The following is an 18,197-nucleotide window of genomic DNA, read 5'->3' as shown; positions in this document are numbered from 1 at the left end:
GAAATGATTAATAAAATATTGACCTTTTTCATAATATTCAAATTTGAGATGTACCTGTATATGTGGTGATGAGAGGCAAGTTTGAGATACTCAAATACTTCAAACAGCTTATGAAAACAAGACATTTGTTTTAATAATTTTATTTTCCATCATTTCTAAAAGATACCAGCATTTATCATCAACCCAATTTGTCCACATTCTCCTGGTCAGTCTTCTCCATATAACACAAGTCTGCAGAGAGTCAAAGAAAAACATGTAATTTACACTAGAAATTGTTCATAATATAAACTGAATTGCAAAGTGAATTAGTCTTTATTTTGGCCAAACCTGATACACCATCATACGAGTACTTGGGTTCTCTTCTGAAGCCAAGACACTGAGCTTGTTTCCAGTACAAGGCCAAATCAGTTTCATTTTGGAAACCTTTTCTCGCTGTAGCACCAAATGAGAAATAGTCAATAGACAACAGTCAATCACTGTATATAATATTAACTTACTGGACAATGGCCCGATTTTACAGACATGGTTTAGCTAGAACCAGGACTAGACACAAATTAAACTAAAAGATTTGTCACATTTAAAAAAATGCATAAGACATTACTGGTGTGCATCTTGACAAAAAGGGCACTGACATGTTTTGAAAGGTTGTCAGGGCAAGTTATTAGTAAAGATAGACTAAAATGAATGTTTGAACTACGCCAACCGTTAAGACTCATCTATGAATCTGAAAGATCTGATGTAATGAACGGTCTACATGCCATAAGTAACTTACTGTACAAGTAGAGCAACTTCATGGTCTCATTTTTTATTGTGCCGTTCATGCTAATGGTGAGGCAGTTATGACACGACGGCAACAATCTTCCCACTTTTGATGTGTCTGTCTCTATGAACCAACATCAGCATAAAATATATTAAAGCTCAGAACATCGGAGTCTTAAATTAAAAAGACTCTTAACTTACCATTAGCATAACCTGTACTGTCCTCAACAGTTATGTTAAGGGTCTTATAAGCACACCTTCCTCCTCTAACGGGGACGAATCATCAAATATTAGTAAATACAAAACAATTGCCATATTGACTTAACCAGAACACACATGACAAGGAAAGTAACGTTTAAACTCTTACAGCATGGTCCCCTGACTGAGGGTCACAGTGTCTTCATGAGAACTGAGACCAAAAACTATCCAGGCGCTGGTCACTGTTTTCAGAATGCTTGTGTAGAAATGGTGATCAGCTATGCCCTCAAGGAAGATCCATTCCCCCATGATCTGGGTAAAAGAAAATACATCAATGCAATAACAGTCTGAAAATTGTGATATGGCTAACCAATAGACAAGTGTCCAATGGAATTTAAAATGTACAAAAAAAATTGTCACTTACACTTTTGTAGTCATCGTTCAGGTCGAGTGGTTTTGTGACCTCTTCACACTCCGACACCGTGGCGTGACTTCTAGAGAAAAGGCACAGAAGCACCGCTGAGACAAACCAGTTAGACATTGCAGCGTTTCTAAAAGACCAATTCAGATAATGTTGTCATATTGCGAGTGCGGTACAGGTGCCTTATGTAGGCATGATGTTTCATTAACAAAGTTTGGGAGGAGCACGTGAACATAATTGCGCAGCTGCCTGTCATTAGCAATCACAGCAGTACAGGCGGTCCTACGTTCCACAATTTTTACTCAACATTTAGTGATTCTATACTTTTTCCTTGACTTGATCTGTAAAAACATAAACCATTGATTAAACATATATTAGTTATTTTGTTGAAGGCATGTTCAATGAAGCCAGAATGTAAAGCAATTTAACAGAAACCTTTTTGTGTCACATCTGTGATTTTTCTGTTTGCTATAAAGTAAAAAACCTTGATGAACATCATCTAAAAGTGTGTTGATTCCATAATTTGCCCAATTGCAAAGCTGTCTCATTTTGAACCTGTGAGATCTTTGAGGTCATTGCATGCCTCAGCATTTGTATTAGTGGAATAACCTTTAACCCTGACACTCTCTTCTCCTCTGACAATTCAGTGGAAGCCTCATTGAAGTAAGTAAGTGAGTAAATTTCACTACAAATGTAATATAAATTGAATACAGTTCTTGAAAGTCATTGACAAGTCATGGAATTTGCATTTTATGAGCACATTGTGTTCTAGTTATGCTCAGATTAAAACTATTTTGTCTGGTCGAAACAGATTTTTAATGACAGACAAAGTCATGAAAATACAGTGGTCAGATGGTTTGGGAAGTTTGAGGATAGGTCAATCCTGCAGGATTTTCCTCTGGTTTTGTATACTACCAAATGACCCAATTTTAATGATTAACAGTTAAGTGCGTCTGTCTTTATTGTGCCAAATAAAGTGGCAATAACACATGTAAATATTACATTTTAATGTTTGTGAGATTTTTATTGTGTTATACGTTGAGATCAAAAGATCTCTTGCACAAATGTGATTTAATTCATAACGGGGTGGATTATCTTAAAACAAGACTAGGCTTTAGTTTAATTGGGATATTTAAGTGATTTTAACAGACACGACTTCCTAAAAACATTACATGTGTGCATTATGAGACAAGACAATTATGTATATTAAAATTTGTCCGTACAAGTTGTTTTCCATATGGACAGCTCTTACATTTATTTTAGTATATGTAAGAAGTAGTTTTCTTCGTAAAGAAAACTACTGCCATCAGCAGCCAGTTCTCTACCTGTCGAACCCGCCCACATCCCTGACACGTGTGTGCTCCCCACCTTTTCTCCTCTGTCTGAAGCTGATGTCTCCAAGGTCATTGGCTCCAACCACCCTACCACCTGCCCACTTGATCCCATCCCCACCCATCTCCTCCAGGCCATCTCTCCAATGGTTGTGCCTGCTCTGACCCACATCATCAACTCTTTGCTCACCACTGGGACATTTCCCACAGCGTTCAAAGAGGCCCGCATCACACCGCTTCTAAAGAAACCCACCATGGACCCTACACTGCTAGGAAACTACAGGCCTGTCTCCCTTCTTCCCTTCATCGCCAAAGCCCTGGAGCGAGTTGTGTTCAGCCAGCTCTCCTCCTTTCTCATGCAAAACAACCTCCTAGACAGCAATCAGTCTGGGTTCAGAACCGGTCATTCCACAGAGACTGCACTGCTCTCAGTCATCGAAGCCCTGAGACTGGCAAAAGCATCATCCATGTCATCTGTGCTCATCCTACTGGATCTGTCTGCTGCCTTTGACACTGTCAATCATCACATCCTCGTGGCTTCTTTCAGTGCTATGGGTGTCTCTGGAATGGCGTTGCAATGGTTTGCATCCTACCTCTCGGGTAGGTCATTCAGAGTATCCTGGAGAGATGAGCTCTCCGCGTCCCAACAGCTCAACACGGGGGTGCCACAGGGCTCAGTGCTTGGACCGCTACTCTTCTCCATTTACATGACATCCCTCGGCTCGGTCATTCAGAAGCATGGCTTCTCCTATCACTGCTATGCCGACAACACACAACTCTACTTGTCATTTGAATCGGACGATCCGACGGTCGCTGCTCGCATTGCGGCATGCCTGAGTGACATCTCGCTTTGCATGAAGGATCATCACCTGCAGCTAAACCTTGCAAAAACGGAACTGCTTGTGATCCCAGCCAACCCAAAGATTCACCACAACCTTGCCATTCAACTAGGTTCATCAACGATTACACCGTCCAGCACAGCCAGAAACCTGGGAGTGGTAATCGATGATCGGCTTAACCTCACAAGTCATGTTGCCAGCACCACCCGGTCCTGTAGATTCATTCTCTACAACATTAGGAAAATTAGATCTTTCCTATCGGAGCACTCTACGCAAGTCCTAGGCCAGGCTCTTGTCCTGTCCAAACTGGATTATTGCAATGCGCTTCTGGCTGGACTTCCTGCTTGCACAAGCAAACCTCTCCAGATGATCCAGAATGCGGCGGCAAGAGTGGTCTTCAATGAACCGAAGAGAGCGCATGTAACCCCGCTCTTCTTCAGGTTACACTGGCTCCTTGTTGCCGCCCGCATAAAGTTCAAAGCTATGCTCCTGGCCTACAAGACCACCACCGGGTCCGCACCATCGTATCTCCACTCGCTAATGCAGATCTATGTTCCTGCCAGATCACTGCGGTCTGCAAAGGAACAACTACTAGTGGTACCATCCCAAAAAGGAAAAAAGTCACTCTCCCATACCTCTGGATCTGTTCCACATTGGTGGAATGATCTACACGCTGCTACAAGATCAGCAGACTCGGTTGCCATCTTTAAAAAACGCCTAAAACGCATCTCTTCCGTCAACACGTCGTTGATTAATTTTTCCTAATTCTCTTCCCTTTCCTTTATAAAAGAAAAGGTACTAACCTCACTATTCTTAGCTTTTTATACTGTGCTAGGCTTTAATGGACTAGTTTGATGCACTTACGTATTTTGTGGCCTATGTTGTTATAATTGCTTCCAATGTTTCCTCATCTGTAAGTCGCTTTGGATAAAAGCGTCTGCTAAATGACTAAATGTAAGAAACTTAAATCACAATCAGCAAGCAAATTATTATTAAGAGAAAATCTGCCTAAGAATAAAATAGAAGAGAGTAAAGTTGAATCATACGAAGCACACTGTTGTCTTTTGTATAGCAATGCATAACATCATCTGCTGCTAAACTGTGGATATGATACTTCAAAATCAAAAGTCTTCAAATTTAGCACATCGGAAATACACCCTACTTAACATAGATTTTATTTTCACTTTTATGATTGAATGGCATTCAGATTTTAAACTTTTCATCTTTCAAACCAACTGCACAAATGCTTATATACTTACAGGTACATCTAAAAAAAATGTACATGGTGAAAAAGGTCAATATTTTTTGTCTCAATACAGAAAGTGAAACCCATATATGATATATACTTTGGAAAACACTGGACCAAAGTCCTTTTTTCAGATGAAAGTAATTTTGCATTTCATTTGGAAATCAAGGTCCCAGAGTCTTGAAGTGTGCAAAATGAGGCCCAACCAAATAATGAGTGATATGAACACTTTTCAGAAGCCTTACATTTCTGTTTAAAATAGAATTGTTTATTGATCCCTTGTAATATTGTAATTTGAGACACAGAATTTGGGGTTCACTTTACTTCTTGGAATTGCGCTGGTTTACAGATAAAGGCTTCGAATATTTCCCTACATGTAATGAATCTCTATAGTATATGACTTTCACTTTCTGAAATGATTAATAAAATATTGACCTTTTTCATATTCAAATTTGAGATGTACCTGTATATGTGGTGATGAGAGGCAAGATGAGATACTCAAATACTTCAAACAGCTTATGAAAACAAGACATTTGTTTTAATAATTTTATTTTCCATCATTTCTAAAAGATACCAGCATTTATCATCAACCCAATTTGTCCACATTCTCCTGGTCAGTCTTCTCCATATAACACAAGTCTGCAGAGAGTCAAAGAAAAACATGTAATTTACACTAGAAATTGTTCATAATATAAACTGAATTGCAAAGTGAATTAGTCTTTATTTTGGCCAAACCTGATACACCATCATACGAGTACTTGGGTTCTCTTCTGAAGCCAAGACACTGAGCTTGTTTCCAGTACAAGGCCAAATCAGTTTCATTTTGGAAACCTTTTCTCGCTGTAGCACCAAATGAGAAATAGTCAATAGACAACAGTCAATCACTGTATATAATATTAACTTACTGGACAATGGCCCGATTTTACAGACATGGTTTAGCTAGAACCAGGACTAGACCCAAATTAAACTAAAAGATTTGTCACATTTAAAAAAATGCATAAGACATTACTGGTGTGCATCTTGACAAAAAGGGCACTGACATGTTTTGAAAGGTTGTCAGGGCAAGTTATTAGTAAAGATAGACTAAAATGAATGTTTGAACTACGCCAACCGTTAAGACTCAATGAATCTGAAAAATCTAATGTAATGAACGGTCTACATGCCATAAGTAACTTACTGTACAAGTAGAGCAACTTCATGGTCTCATTTTTTACTGTGCCGTTCATGCTAATGGTGAGGCAGTTATGACACGACGGCAACAATCTTCCCACTTTTGATGTGTCTGTCTCTATGAACCAAAAACAGCATAAAATATATTAAAGCTCAGAACATCGGAGTCTTAAATTAAAAAGACTCTTAACTTACCATTAGCATAACCTGTACTGTCCTCAACAGTTATGTTAAGGGTCTTATAAGCACACCTTCCTCCTCTAACGGGGACGAATCATCAAATATTAGTAAATACAAAACAATTGCCATATTGACTTAACCAGAACACACATGACAAGGAACGTAACGTTTAAACTCTTACAGCATGGTCCCCTGACTGAGGGTCACAGTGTCTTCATGAGAACTGAGACCAAAAACTATCCAGGCGCTGGTCACTGTTTTCAGAATGCTTGTGTAGAAATGGTGCCAAAAAGGAAGATCCATTCCCCCATGATCTGGGTAAAAGAAAATACATCAATGCAATAACAGTCTGAAAATTGTGATATGGCTAACCAATAGACAAGTGTCCAATGGAATTTAAAATGTATAAAAAACATTAGGTCACTTACACTTTTGTAGTCATCGTTCAGGTCGAGTGGTTTTGTGACCTCTTCACACTCCGACACCGTGGCCTGACTTCTACAGAAAAGGCACAGTAGCGCCGCTGAGACAAACCAGTTAGACATTGCAGCGTTTCTAAAAGACCAATTCAGATAATGTTGTCATATTGCCAGTGCGGTACAGGTGCCTTATGTAGGCATGATGTTTTATTAACAAAGTTTGGGAGGAGCACGTGCACATAATTACGCAGCTGCCTGTCATTAGCAATCACAGCAGTACAGGCGGTGCTACGTTCCACAATTTTTACTCAACATTTAGTGATTCTATACTTTTTCCTCGTATTGATCTGTAAAAACATAAGCCATTGATTAAACATATATTGGTTATTTTGTTGAAGGCATGTTCAATGAAGCCAGAATGTAAAGCAATTTAACAAAAACCTTTTTGTGTCACATCTGTGATTTTTCTGTTTGCTATAAAGTAAAAAACCTTGATGAACATCATCTAAAAGTGTGTTGATTCCATAATTTGCCCAATTGCAAAGCTGTCTCATTTTGAACCTGTGAGTTCTTTGAGGTCATTGCATGCCTCAGCATTTGTATTAGTGGAATAACCTTTAACCCTGACACTCTCTTCTCCTCTGACAATTCAGTGGAAGCCTCATTGAAGTGACACATTACACCAAGACATTCATTTACTATCTGATACTCTACTGAAGTCAAAGGTGTGAGGTTTGTCTTCAAAGTTACCAAAGCAGCACCTACTGGCTCCCTCTGAGCAGAAAGATGCTCTAACATGGCATATGTGCTGTTCCATCGCGTATCCACCTCCTGGATCAATTTATGATTTGGTTTGCCCATCTGATTTTGTAACACCAATAATCTTTCTCTTGCTGTTGTGCTGGAACTGAAATGAGCAACTATTTTTCTTGCCTTTAGTGTAATATCCACTACTCCGGGTGTTTGCTCTATTGCCTTCTTCACAACCAGGTTTAGAGCATGTGCTATGCAGTTGTGTGCCGCAGATTCAGGATGCTGGCACATGTTGTCATGTTGGCAGCAGCATCAGTTATCGGACATCTAACTCCAAATATTACGCATACTACATTCTCTGCTTAATTAATTGCTGCCTATTTAATTATTTGCTAAAGTGAACTCGTGATCACATCTTTTCATCTGTTTGTCTGAAGTGATGCAATAGGGGGGACCTGTCTTTCTGTTTCGCAGACCGTCACCAATGAATTAATTTCACATTTAGGATAACACTATACCTCCTGACATTTGTAGGCATAATATTTTATAAAGACAATTTCCCATACAGGGATTAGACTGGTACTATATTGTGTTTTTTCATTGGTAGTCAATGGGGGCAAAATATGTCTGGTTATAAGCATTCTTCCAAATATCTTTCTCTGTGTTCATCAGAAGGAATTGGCAGAATTTTCACATTTTGGGTGAAGTATCCCTTTAAGGAACATATGAAGAGACAGCCACACCTGGTGGTTTTCATAACTATGAACTTGAACCGAAACGCCAGGAAACCGTAGGCCTACGTTTCTTTTGAGGTGTATACGGGCCAAAGTAAAGGCTAAACCTGTAGTCTTGTATTCCAGGTAAATAAGATGTGGCCCAGGAATGGGTTATTGTACTTGTTTTGGATATTTTGGGATGTATGTTGATGTTAACCTCCTGGCACAGGGTTATAAATGTTCCTTAACCTATAATATTCTCATTGGTAGGCTTATATTTATGATTCATAAATTGAGCTGTCGGGGCAAAATTTTGTAAAATGTGATTTTAATCCAAGTAAAGATAAATTCATAAAATAACCTGCAATTTTACGTTTCAACCCAAGATTACGATATACAGCCAAAGTTTGAGATTGAAGCGTTAAAAAATGAACGGTTAGATTAATATAAATTTAGTTTCTCTCTCTCATTCTTTCTTCAGGGCAGAGTATGTGGGGTGTGAGCAGAGTTGGTCTGCTCAGCTCTTCCGTCTTCTCTTCCTCTGCGAGCTGTTCTGGAGAGACACGCAGATCATGCCATCATCTTTATTAGTGGTCAGTAGTCCAACACCCTTTATCATCTAGTTTATGTTACTTTTATGTTTGTTATGTAAATCAGATCGAACGATCGGACCGAGATAAACATCATCACTGGGACTGTCCATGTCTGAACACTGCAGTGATCCCTACTGGACACTTTCTGTTACTACTGTTTGTTTTATTTCTGCTCACTATGACTTTTTAACTGTCACTTTAACACAACAACTTTAGGAACTTGGCATTCAGTTTCTGATCAAAGCAAGACAACTTTAAAAGTTACAAAGTTGTATTTATGTACAGTGTCCTTTTAATAGGACATGTAAAACCTTGAATGGTCCGTTTATAAAACTGGGATTTCCAGATGTGGAAAAATTATGAAAATTTAATACAATTCTTAAAGGTCATTGACAAGTCATGGAATGTTGCATATTATGAGCACATTGTGTTCTAGTTATGCTCAGATTAAAACTATTTTGTCTGGTGGGAACAGATTTTTAAATGACAGACAAAGTCATGAAAATACAGTGGTCAGATGGTTTGGGAAGTTTGAGGATAGGTCAATCCTGCAATATTTTCCTCTGGTTTTGTATACTACCAAATGACCCAATTTTAATGATTAACAGTTAAGTGCGTCTGTCTTTATTGTGCCAAATAAAGTGGCAATAACACATGTACATAATATTACATATTAATATTTGTGAGATTTTTATTGTGTTATACGTTGAGATCAAAAGATCTCTTGCACAAATGTGATTTAATTCATAACGGGGTGGATTATCTTAAACCAAGACTAGGCTTTAGTTTAATTGGGATATTTAAGTGATTTTAACAGACACGACTTCCTAAAAACATTACATGTGTGCATTTTGAGAGGAAACAATTATGTATTTTAAGATTTGTCCGTACAAGTTGTTTTCCATATGGACAGCTCTTACATTTATTTTAGTATATGTAAGAAACTAAAATCACAATCAGCAAGCAAATTATTATTAAAAGAAAATCTGCCTAAGAATAAAATAGAAGAGAGTAAAGTTGAATCATACAAAGCACACTGTCGTCTTTTGCATTGCAATGCATAATATCATCTGCTGCTAAACTGTGGATATGATACTTCAAAATCAAAAGTCTTCAAATTTAGCACATCGGAAATCCACCCTACTTAACATATATTTTATTATTTTCACTTTAAATAATGCTTGAAATGGCATTCAGATTTTAAACTTTTCATCTTCACATTTCAAACCATCTGCACAAATGCTTATATACTTACAGGTACATCTAAAAAAATGTATATGGTGAAAAAGGTCAATATTTTTTGTCTCAATACAGAAAGTGAAACCCATATATGATATATACTTTGGAAAACATTGGACCAAAGTCCATTTTTCAGATGAAAGTAATTTTGCATTTCATTTGGAAATCAAGGTCCCAGAGTCTTGAAGAGTGCAAAATTTATGCAAAATGAGGCCCAACCAAATAATGAGTGATATGAACACTTTTCAGAAGCCTTACGTTTCTGTTTAAATAGAATTGTTTATTGATGCCATTAAATATTGTAATTTGAGACAGAATTTGGTGTTCTCTTTACTTCTTGTAATTGCGCTGGTTTACAGATAAAGTCAAGTCAAGTCAGCTTTATTTATATAGCGCTTTTTACAATTTTCATTGTTACAAAGCAGCTGTACAAGAAAACATTGACTATAATAAGTAAAACATAAAAGGTTATGGAAGTCAAAACACAGGTCAAATATCAGACACACAATAAATTCCTATATGCAGTGTTAATTAAATAAGACTATCAAATTCTAGCAGCCCCCCCCGGTCAGGCAAACAGTGCAAAACAGTATGCAAACGGTGGCGAGGAACCCAAAACTCAATTGGAGGAGAAAAAAACCTCAGAGGTAAACCAGGCCTAACCAGAGGATTCCAGTTCCCCTCTGGCAAAAACTGCTGCCTCTGCACAAGCTCGACAGTGCTTGTACAACAAGGCAAAATAAAAAAAGTTAGATTTAAAATTATCATTAATAATCTAATAGCGACTGAAGTTTTGTAAAGTCGCCACGTCCTTCGTCCAGCATTTGTCAGGTCTGGGAATGGATTGCGCCCTGCCCGCTCCGGTAACCTTGGACTGTCGTGAACGTGGTGGTGGACGTGGTGGAAGAACCCAAGTGCAGGCAGACACGGGGATGAAGGGGTTAACAAACAGACTTTAATAACAAAACAGATACAAAACAAACACCCACGATGGGGGAAAACTCTAAATCAACTAAATACAAAAACCGAAAACAATCACTTCCCACAAGGGGGGCAAAAATAACAAAACACTAGGTAACTTAACATTAACAGACCAGAACTTGACATGACCAAATAACTCTACCTATGGTGCAGGAAACATGTATAGCATACAATGAACGAGCACAGGACAATGAACACGAGGATGTCTTATAGGGGACCAAACACAGGATAATTAACAAGGGGCAGGTACAGGTACTGAAACACTCAGGGAAGGTTAACGAGACAAAAGGGCGGGAAACACTGACGAGACACGAGAAAGCACATGGCAAGTCAGAATCAAAACAAAGCCATGTCTTTCTCACACAAAACCTAAGGCTATGCCATGACTCCGCTACAAGACCAAGAATAAACATGACATGATAGCGGAATCATGACATAAGCCCCCCCCCCCCCCTTAAATGAACACCTCCAGGTGTTCATCAAGGGGTAGACTGACAAGACAAGGCAGACTGGGACAACGACAAGGCAAAACATACTAAACAAGATTATGGGCAGACAAGAATAAATAACAATAGGGTTGAGGTGACATAATTAAAATAACAAACAAGGGAGGGGGGGAGTGGGAACAACAAAGTTCATGGGGGGAAAAAATGAGTCAAAGGGGGGAAGTCCAAAGGGGTTGGGACAAGGGGGAACAGTCTTTGTCCCTGGCGCTCGGAAGTGCGGAGTCCCAGGGGACTTAGGGGACACCCTGGGGGGCGGCGCTCGAGAGCGCAGAGTCCCAGAGGTTCTGGGAGGGGCCGGCTGGCAGGCCGGCTGAGGAACAGGACTTGACGCCGGCTGAAAGGCCGGGTGAGGAACAGGACTTGACGCCGGCTGAAAGGCTGGCTGAGGAACAGGACTTGACGCCGGCTGAAAGGCAGGACCGACCACCGGACTTGAGACCAGCGGACTTGAGACCACCGGACTTGAGACCACCGGACTTGAGACCACCGGACTTGAGACCATCGGACTTGAGACCACCGGACTTGAGACCACCCTCCGTTGCCTCTTCTTCTTCAGCCGAGGCACCCGTCTGGTGGTCGGCTGGAGGAAGGAGGTGAATGGCGTGGCTGTCTCCGGGTTGGAGGCCTCTGACGAGGACCCCCAAGATTCTCGCCTTCCCCTCTTGCCCCGAAGGCTGACTGCAGGTGGGGAGACTGTAGGAGATGGTGTGGTGGATGAGGTGGAGGTCGCAGAGGGTGAGGAGAGGCCCACAACCCCGATTTGCAGGGTACGGCCCTCGGGGATGGCGGCCAGCGGGGGGGAAAGACTGGGTTGAGCTGAGACCCTGGGCTCCGGCCGATTCATGGCATACCTGATCAGGTCAGTGAAGCCCAGCAGTCTCAGCATTTGCATCTCCCACCCCTCTAGAGGTTGGTTGAGTCCGCCATTGAACAGGACCATCTGTTCCTGCTCACTGTGGCTATCTCCCCTGCCACCTCAAAAAAGCGGTCCGCAAACTCTAAAACGTCAGAGTGCCCCTGACGTAAACACAGGAGGCGACGAGCCTGGGTCGCTCGCCTTGCCTCCAATCTGCCTGCTGGGTTCTGCTTTGGCTCGTTCATTCTGTCGTGAACGTGGAGGGTGGACGTGGTGGAAGAACCCAAGTGCAGGCAGACACGGGGATGAAGGGGTTAACAAACAGACTTTAATAACAAAATAGATACAAAACAAACACCCACGATGGGGGAAAACTCTAAATCAACTAAATACAAAAACCGAAAACAATCACTTCCCACAAGGGGGGCAAAAATAACAAAACACTAGGTAACTTAACATTAACAGACCAGAACTTGACATGACCAAATAACTCTACCTATGGTGCAGGAAACATGTACAGCATACAATGAACGAGCACAGGACAATGAACACGAGGATGTCTTATAGGGGACCAAACACAGGATAATTAAGGGGCAGGTGCAGGTACTGAAACACTCAGGGAAGGTTAACGAGACAAAAGGGCGGGAAACACTGACGAGACACGAGAAAGCACATGGCAAGTCAGAATCAAAACAAAGCCATGTCTTTCTCACACAAAACCTAAGGCTATGCCATGACTCCGCTGCAAGACCAAGAATAAACATGACATTAGATTAGATTAGATTCAACTTTATTGTCATTACACATATACAAGTACAGTGTAACTACATGATAGCGGAATCATGACATGGACTGCATCCTGCCCGCTCTGGTAACCTTGGAACAATGAGACAAGACTGGCTGAGAATAGAGTACTGTTCTGCACTCTTTGATGCAATAAATGCATCAGTTGTTATTGGAAGTGTCCCTGGTTCCGGTTGATATAACTGCAGCCTAGATCTTTGAAATATATATATTATGATAGTGTAGTGTATGCAAGATTAAAAAGATGCGTCTTTAGTCTAGATTTAAACTGACAGAGTGTGTCTGCCTCCCGGACAGTGCAGGGAAGACTGTTCCAAAGTTTAGGCGCTACATAGGAAAAGGATCTGCCGCCTGCACTTGATTTTGAAATTCTAGGTATTACCAACTGACCTGACACCTGAGAGCGTAGTGTACGTGATGGACTATAATACGTTAGAAGTTCTCTCAAGTAGTAAGGAGCTAAACCATGCAAGGCTTTATATGTAATAAGCAAGATTTTAAAGTTTATGCGATGCTTTATAGGTAACCAGTGCAAGGTTGATAGAACCGGGCTGATATGCTCATACTTTTTTGTACGCGTAAGAACTCGAGCTGCCGCATTTTGGACCAGTTGGAGTTTTTGTAATAGGCCTGCAGGGCAACCACCTAATAGTACATTACAGTAATCTAGTCTTGATGTCATAAAGGCATGTATAAGCTTCTCTGCATCTGATGGTGACAGCCATATTTTTAATATATTTTTAAGATGGAAAAACACAATTTTACAGGTGTTGGCGACCTGGTTCTCAAATGACAGAGTACTATCGAATATAAAGCCAAGATTCTTAGCTGAAGATGAGGGTTTTATGGAAGATCCATCAATAGTTAAGCAGTATTCTTGGTTGTTACGTAGGGGGGTTTTCGGTCCGATAAGTAACACTTCAGTTTTGTCCGAGTTCAGTAATAAAAAATTGCTACTCATCCACTTTTTTATATCGACTATGCATTCCACTAGTCGATGGAATTGCTGTGTTTCATGAGGCTTCGAGGAAATATAAAGTTGCGTATCATCAGCATAACAGTGAAAGCTTACTCTGTGTCGCTTTATTATATCTCCTAGAGGTAGCATGTATAATGCGAAGAGCATAGGCCCTAAGGCTGAGCCCTGTGGTACACCGTGCTGGACTTGCGATTTGCGTGATACCTCATTGTTTATCGCTACATATTGAAAACGGTCGCATTAATAAGATCTAAGCCATTTCAAAGCTATTTCCTTAATACCGACATCATTTTCGAGTCTATGTAGGAGCATGCTGTGGTCAATGGTGTCGAATGCAGCACTAAGATCTAGCAGCACCAATAAGGAGATACAACCTCGGTCGGACGCCATAAGCAGATCATTTGTAACTCTAATCAGAGCAGTCTCTGTACTGTGATGTGCTCTAAATCCAGACTGGAAATCTTCATTTATCTCATTCCTTTGGAGGAAGGAGCATATTTGAATTGAGACTACTTTTTCCAGAACTTTAGATAAGAAAGGCAGATTCGAAATAGGTCTGTAGTTAACTAGTTCTCCAGGGTCCAGATGGGGTTTTTTGACAAGGGGCCTTATAACAGCCACCTTATATGCTTTAGGCACATGTCATAATGTCAGAGATGAGTTAATAATGCTAAGTAGAGGATCTATTATTTCTGGGAGCATCTCTTTCAGTAGATTTGTAGGTATAGGGTCTAACATGCATGAAGTTGATTTAGATGATCTAATGATTTTAGAGAGTTCATCGTGATCTATAGTAGAAAATAAACGTAATTTCTCCTCAGAGGCGTTGTAGTTAGTCGTTTGTTCAGCGGGATTCACTTCTGGTTGCATAGTTATAATTTTTTCTCTAATATCTTGGATTTTATTTGTGAAATAGTTCATAAAATCATCACTGCTATGCTGGTATACAGAATCAGAAGTCGCTGACGATTTATTTTTGGTTAATTTAGCCACTGTATCAAATAAAAACCTAGGGTTATGCTGGTTTTCTTCTGTTAGCGATGAAAGGTAGGCAGATCTAGACGTTTTTAGAGCTTTTCTGTATTTTTTAATATTATCTTTCCAGGCAGTACGAAATACCTCTAATTTAGTTTTCTTAAAGTTGCGCTCCATTTTTCGTGCCGCTTTCTTTAGAGCCTGAGTGAGTTCATTATTCCACGGTGTCGGTCCGTCATTTTTAATCTTCTTCAAGCGCAGAGGAGCAACTATGTCTAGCGTTTCTGAGAAGGTGGCATTAATATTTTCAATGGTAAAGTCAAGATCTTCAACGTTATTACTCATGCTAGAGATTTGAGACAATTCAGGCAAATTATCAAGAAACGCACCTTTTGTAGTCGAAGTTATTGTTCAACAATATTTGTAACTAGGAGTTTGATTTGCCACCATTGGGTAGTGAAGCAAGCATGATACCAGATAATGATCCGAAATGTCTTCGCTCTGCTGAAGGATTTTACGTCGTCCACGTTTATACCGTAAGACAATATTAAATCTAAAGTATGATTACGAAGGTGAGTAGGTCCCGACACATGTTGACTAACGCCCATGGAGTAAGAGTGTCTTTAAAAGCCATTCCTAAAGCGTCTGTATCTTTATCTACATGAATGTTAGTCACCAACAACAAGGACTCTGTCTGCAGCCAGTACTAGTTCTGATAAGAACCCACCAAATTCTTTAATAAAATCTGTGTGGTGCCCTGGAGGCCTATATACAATAGCCAGAATAAATTTTAGATGTTTTGTCCTTAGTATTAGGTATTGATGCATGAAAGTACCATGACTTCAAAAGAATTGTATTTAGGATTAGACTTCTGAGAAATGCTAAAAGAGTTACGGTGAGCATGCCTTTTAGGCGAGGCTCGCGTTTATAATAATCTTGGGGGACAGACTCATTTAAAGCAATATAATCATCTGGCTTTAGCCATATTTCTGTTAGACAGAGCATGTCTATTTTATGATCGGTTATCATATTGTTAACAAAAAGTGCTTTATTAGAGAGAGATCTAATATTTAGCAATCCGAGTCGTTACAGTTGATTATTTGTAATATGTTCATGTTTAGTTAAACGTTAATTAAATTACCTTTGAGAGGTTTATGCATTATTTTATGTTTGCTAATCCGGGGGACAGACACATTCTCTATTTTATGATGTTTGGGAGAAAGTATTAGCGCATGTGTATTTAGTGTGTTCTGCAACGAGAGACGGCAAGCAGACCGTCGGTTAAGCCAAAGGCTTTGAATAGTTCCCTACATGTAATGAATCTATATAGTATATGATTTTCACTTTCTGAAATGATTAATAAAATATTGACCTTTTCATGTTCAAATTTGAGATGTACCTGTATATGTGGTGATGAGGCAAGTTTGAGATACTCAAATATTTCAAACAAGACATTTTTTTATAATAATTTTATTTTCCATCATTTAGAATCAACCTAATTTGTCCACATTCTCCTGGTCAGTCTCTTCCATATAACACAAGTCTGCAGAGAGTCAAAGAAAAACATGTAATTTACACTGCAATTCAGTTTATATTTTGAACAATTTCTAAAGTGAATTAGTCTTTATTTTGGCCAAACCTGATACACCATCATACGAGTACTTGGGTTCTCTTCTGAAGCCAAGACACTGAGCTTGTTTCCAGTACAAGGCCAAATCGGTTTCATTTTGGTGACCTTTTCTCGCTGTAGCACCAAATGAGAAATATCATATGCACATGTTTTTCAACAACAGTCAACCACTATATAATATTAACTTACTGGACAATGGCCCGATTTTACAGACATGGTTTAGCTAGAACCAGGACTAGACCCAAATTAAACTAAAAGATTTGTCACATTTATAAAAATGCATAAGACATTACTGGCGTGCATCTTGACAAAAGGGCACTGACATGTTTTAAAGGTTGTCAGGGCCAAGTTATTAGTAAAGATAGTTCAAACATTCATTTTAGTCTAGGTCTAACCTTAAGACTCATCTATGAATCTGAAAAATCTAATGTAACAAACAGTCTACATGCCACAAGTAACTTACTGTACAAGTAGAGCAACTTCATGGTCTCATTTTCTACTGTGCCGTTCATGCTAATGGTGAGGCAGTTTTGACACGACGGCAAAAATCTTCCCTCTTTTGATGTGTCTGTCTCTATTAACCAACATCAGCATAAAATATATTAAAGCTCAGAACATCGGAGTCTTAAATTAAAAAGATTTATAACTTACCATTAGCATAACCTGTACTGTCTTCAACAGTTATGTTAAGGGTCTTATAAGCACACCTTCCTCCTCTAACGGGGACGAATCATCAAATATTAGTAAACACAAAACAATTGTCATACTGACTTAACCAGAACACACATGACAAGGAACGTAACGTTTTTAAACTCTTACAGCATGGTCCCCTGACTGAGGGTCACAGTGTCTTCATGAGAACTGGGACCAAAAACTATCCAGGCGCTGGTCACTGTTTTCAGAATGCTTGTGTAGAAATGGTGATCAGCTATGCCCTCAAGGAAGATCCATTCCCCCATGATCTGGGTAAAAGAAAATACAGCAATGCAATAACAGTCTGAAAATTGTGATATGGCTAACCAATAGACAAGTGTCCAATGGAATTTAAAATGTACAAAAAAACATTAGGTCACTTACACTTTTGTAGTCATCTTTCAGGTCGAGTGGTTTTGTGACCTCTTCGCACTCTGACACCGTGGCCTGACTTCTACAGAAAAGGCACAGAAGAGCCGCTGAGACAAACCAGTTAGACATTGCAGCGTTTCTAAAAGACCAATTCAGATAATGTTGTCGTATTGCCAGAGCGGTACAGGTGCCTTATGTAGGCATGATGTTTTATTAACAAAGTTTGGGAGGAGCACGTGCACATAATTACGCAGCTGCCTGTCATTAGCAATCACAGCAGTACAGGCGGTGCTACGTTCCACAATTTTTACTCAACATTTAGTGATTCCATACTTTTTCCTCGACTTGATCTGTAAAAACATTAGCCATTAATTAAACATATATTAGTTATTTTGTTGAAGGCATGTTCAATGAAGTCAGAATGTAAAGCAATTTAACAAAAACCTTTTTGTGTCAATTTATGATTTGGTTTGCCCATCTGATTTTGTAACACCAATAATCTTTCTCTTGCTGTTGTGCTGGAACTGAAATGAGCAA

The 18,197-nt window shown here is 39.6% G+C and overlaps 2 protein-coding genes across 4 annotated transcripts; both read right to left on the bottom strand.

Moving 5' to 3' along the window:
• Positions 1-47: 47 nt before the first annotated feature.
• On the bottom strand, positions 48-17,837 carry LOC306907967 (saxitoxin and tetrodotoxin-binding protein 2-like). 3 transcript variants are annotated; one of them, XM_079480511.1, is made up of 6 exons: positions 17,673-17,823; positions 17,415-17,557; positions 17,247-17,311; positions 17,059-17,169; positions 16,605-16,709; positions 48-231 (listed from the first exon to the last, which is right to left on the bottom strand). In XM_079480511.1, exons 1-6 carry the CDS (start codon positions 17,787-17,789, stop codon positions 179-181), a joined length of 594 nt encoding a protein of 197 aa, XP_079336637.1. In that variant the 5' UTR covers positions 17,790-17,823; the 3' UTR covers positions 48-178. The 3 variants fall into 3 exon arrangements, with proteins under 3 accessions (XP_079336637.1, XP_079336635.1, XP_079336636.1); XM_079480509.1 differs by lacking the exons at positions 16,605-16,709; positions 17,059-17,169; positions 17,247-17,311; positions 17,415-17,557; positions 17,673-17,823 and adding exons at positions 328-432; positions 773-883; positions 961-1,025; positions 1,127-1,269; positions 1,382-1,558 and having other exon boundaries at positions 57-231; XM_079480510.1 differs by lacking the exon at positions 48-231 and adding an exon at positions 16,356-16,508 and having other exon boundaries at positions 17,673-17,837.
• On the bottom strand, positions 4,656-6,743 carry LOC306907970 (saxitoxin and tetrodotoxin-binding protein 2-like). The gene is made up of 6 exons (XM_079480515.1): positions 6,573-6,743; positions 6,326-6,458; positions 6,160-6,224; positions 5,972-6,082; positions 5,530-5,634; positions 4,656-5,433 (listed from the first exon to the last, which is right to left on the bottom strand). Exons 2-6 carry the CDS (start codon positions 6,445-6,447, stop codon positions 5,381-5,383), a joined length of 456 nt encoding a protein of 151 aa, XP_079336641.1. The 5' UTR covers positions 6,448-6,458; positions 6,573-6,743; the 3' UTR covers positions 4,656-5,380.
• Positions 17,838-18,197: the final 360 nt, after the last annotated feature.

This window comes from Barbatula barbatula, assembly GCF_947034865.1.
Source record: "Barbatula barbatula genome assembly, chromosome: 18".
NCBI classification, from domain to species: Eukaryota; Metazoa; Chordata; class Actinopteri; order Cypriniformes; family Nemacheilidae; genus Barbatula; species Barbatula barbatula.
This window is presented reverse-complemented; position numbering and strand designations above follow the sequence as displayed.

What these genes read in the sequence shown, in the direction of transcription:
- LOC306907970 (XM_079480515.1), bottom strand. Translation starts at nt 6,447, where the DNA reads ATGGATCTTCCTTTTTGGCACCATTTCTACACAAGCATTCTGAAAACA. An exon ending in CTCAGTCAGGGGACCATGCT is followed by an intron (nt 6,225 to 6,325) that starts GTAAGAGTTTAA and finishes CGTCCCCGTTAG; the next exon opens with AGGAGGAAGGTGTGCTTATA. An exon ending in CTCGTATGATGGTGTATCAG is followed by an intron (nt 5,434 to 5,529) that starts GTTTGGCCAAAA and finishes GACTCTCTGCAG; the next exon opens with ACTTGTGTTATATGGAGAAG.
- LOC306907967 (XM_079480510.1), bottom strand. Translation starts at nt 17,789, where the DNA reads ATGTCTAACTGGTTTGTCTCAGCGGCTCTTCTGTGCCTTTTCTGTAGA. An exon ending in GAAGTTGCTCTACTTGTACA is followed by an intron (nt 16,710 to 17,058) that starts GTAAGTTACTTG and finishes TTGGTGCTACAG; the next exon opens with CGAGAAAAGGTCACCAAAAT. An exon ending in CTCGTATGATGGTGTATCAG is followed by an intron (nt 16,509 to 16,604) that starts GTTTGGCCAAAA and finishes GACTCTCTGCAG; the next exon opens with ACTTGTGTTATATGGAAGAG.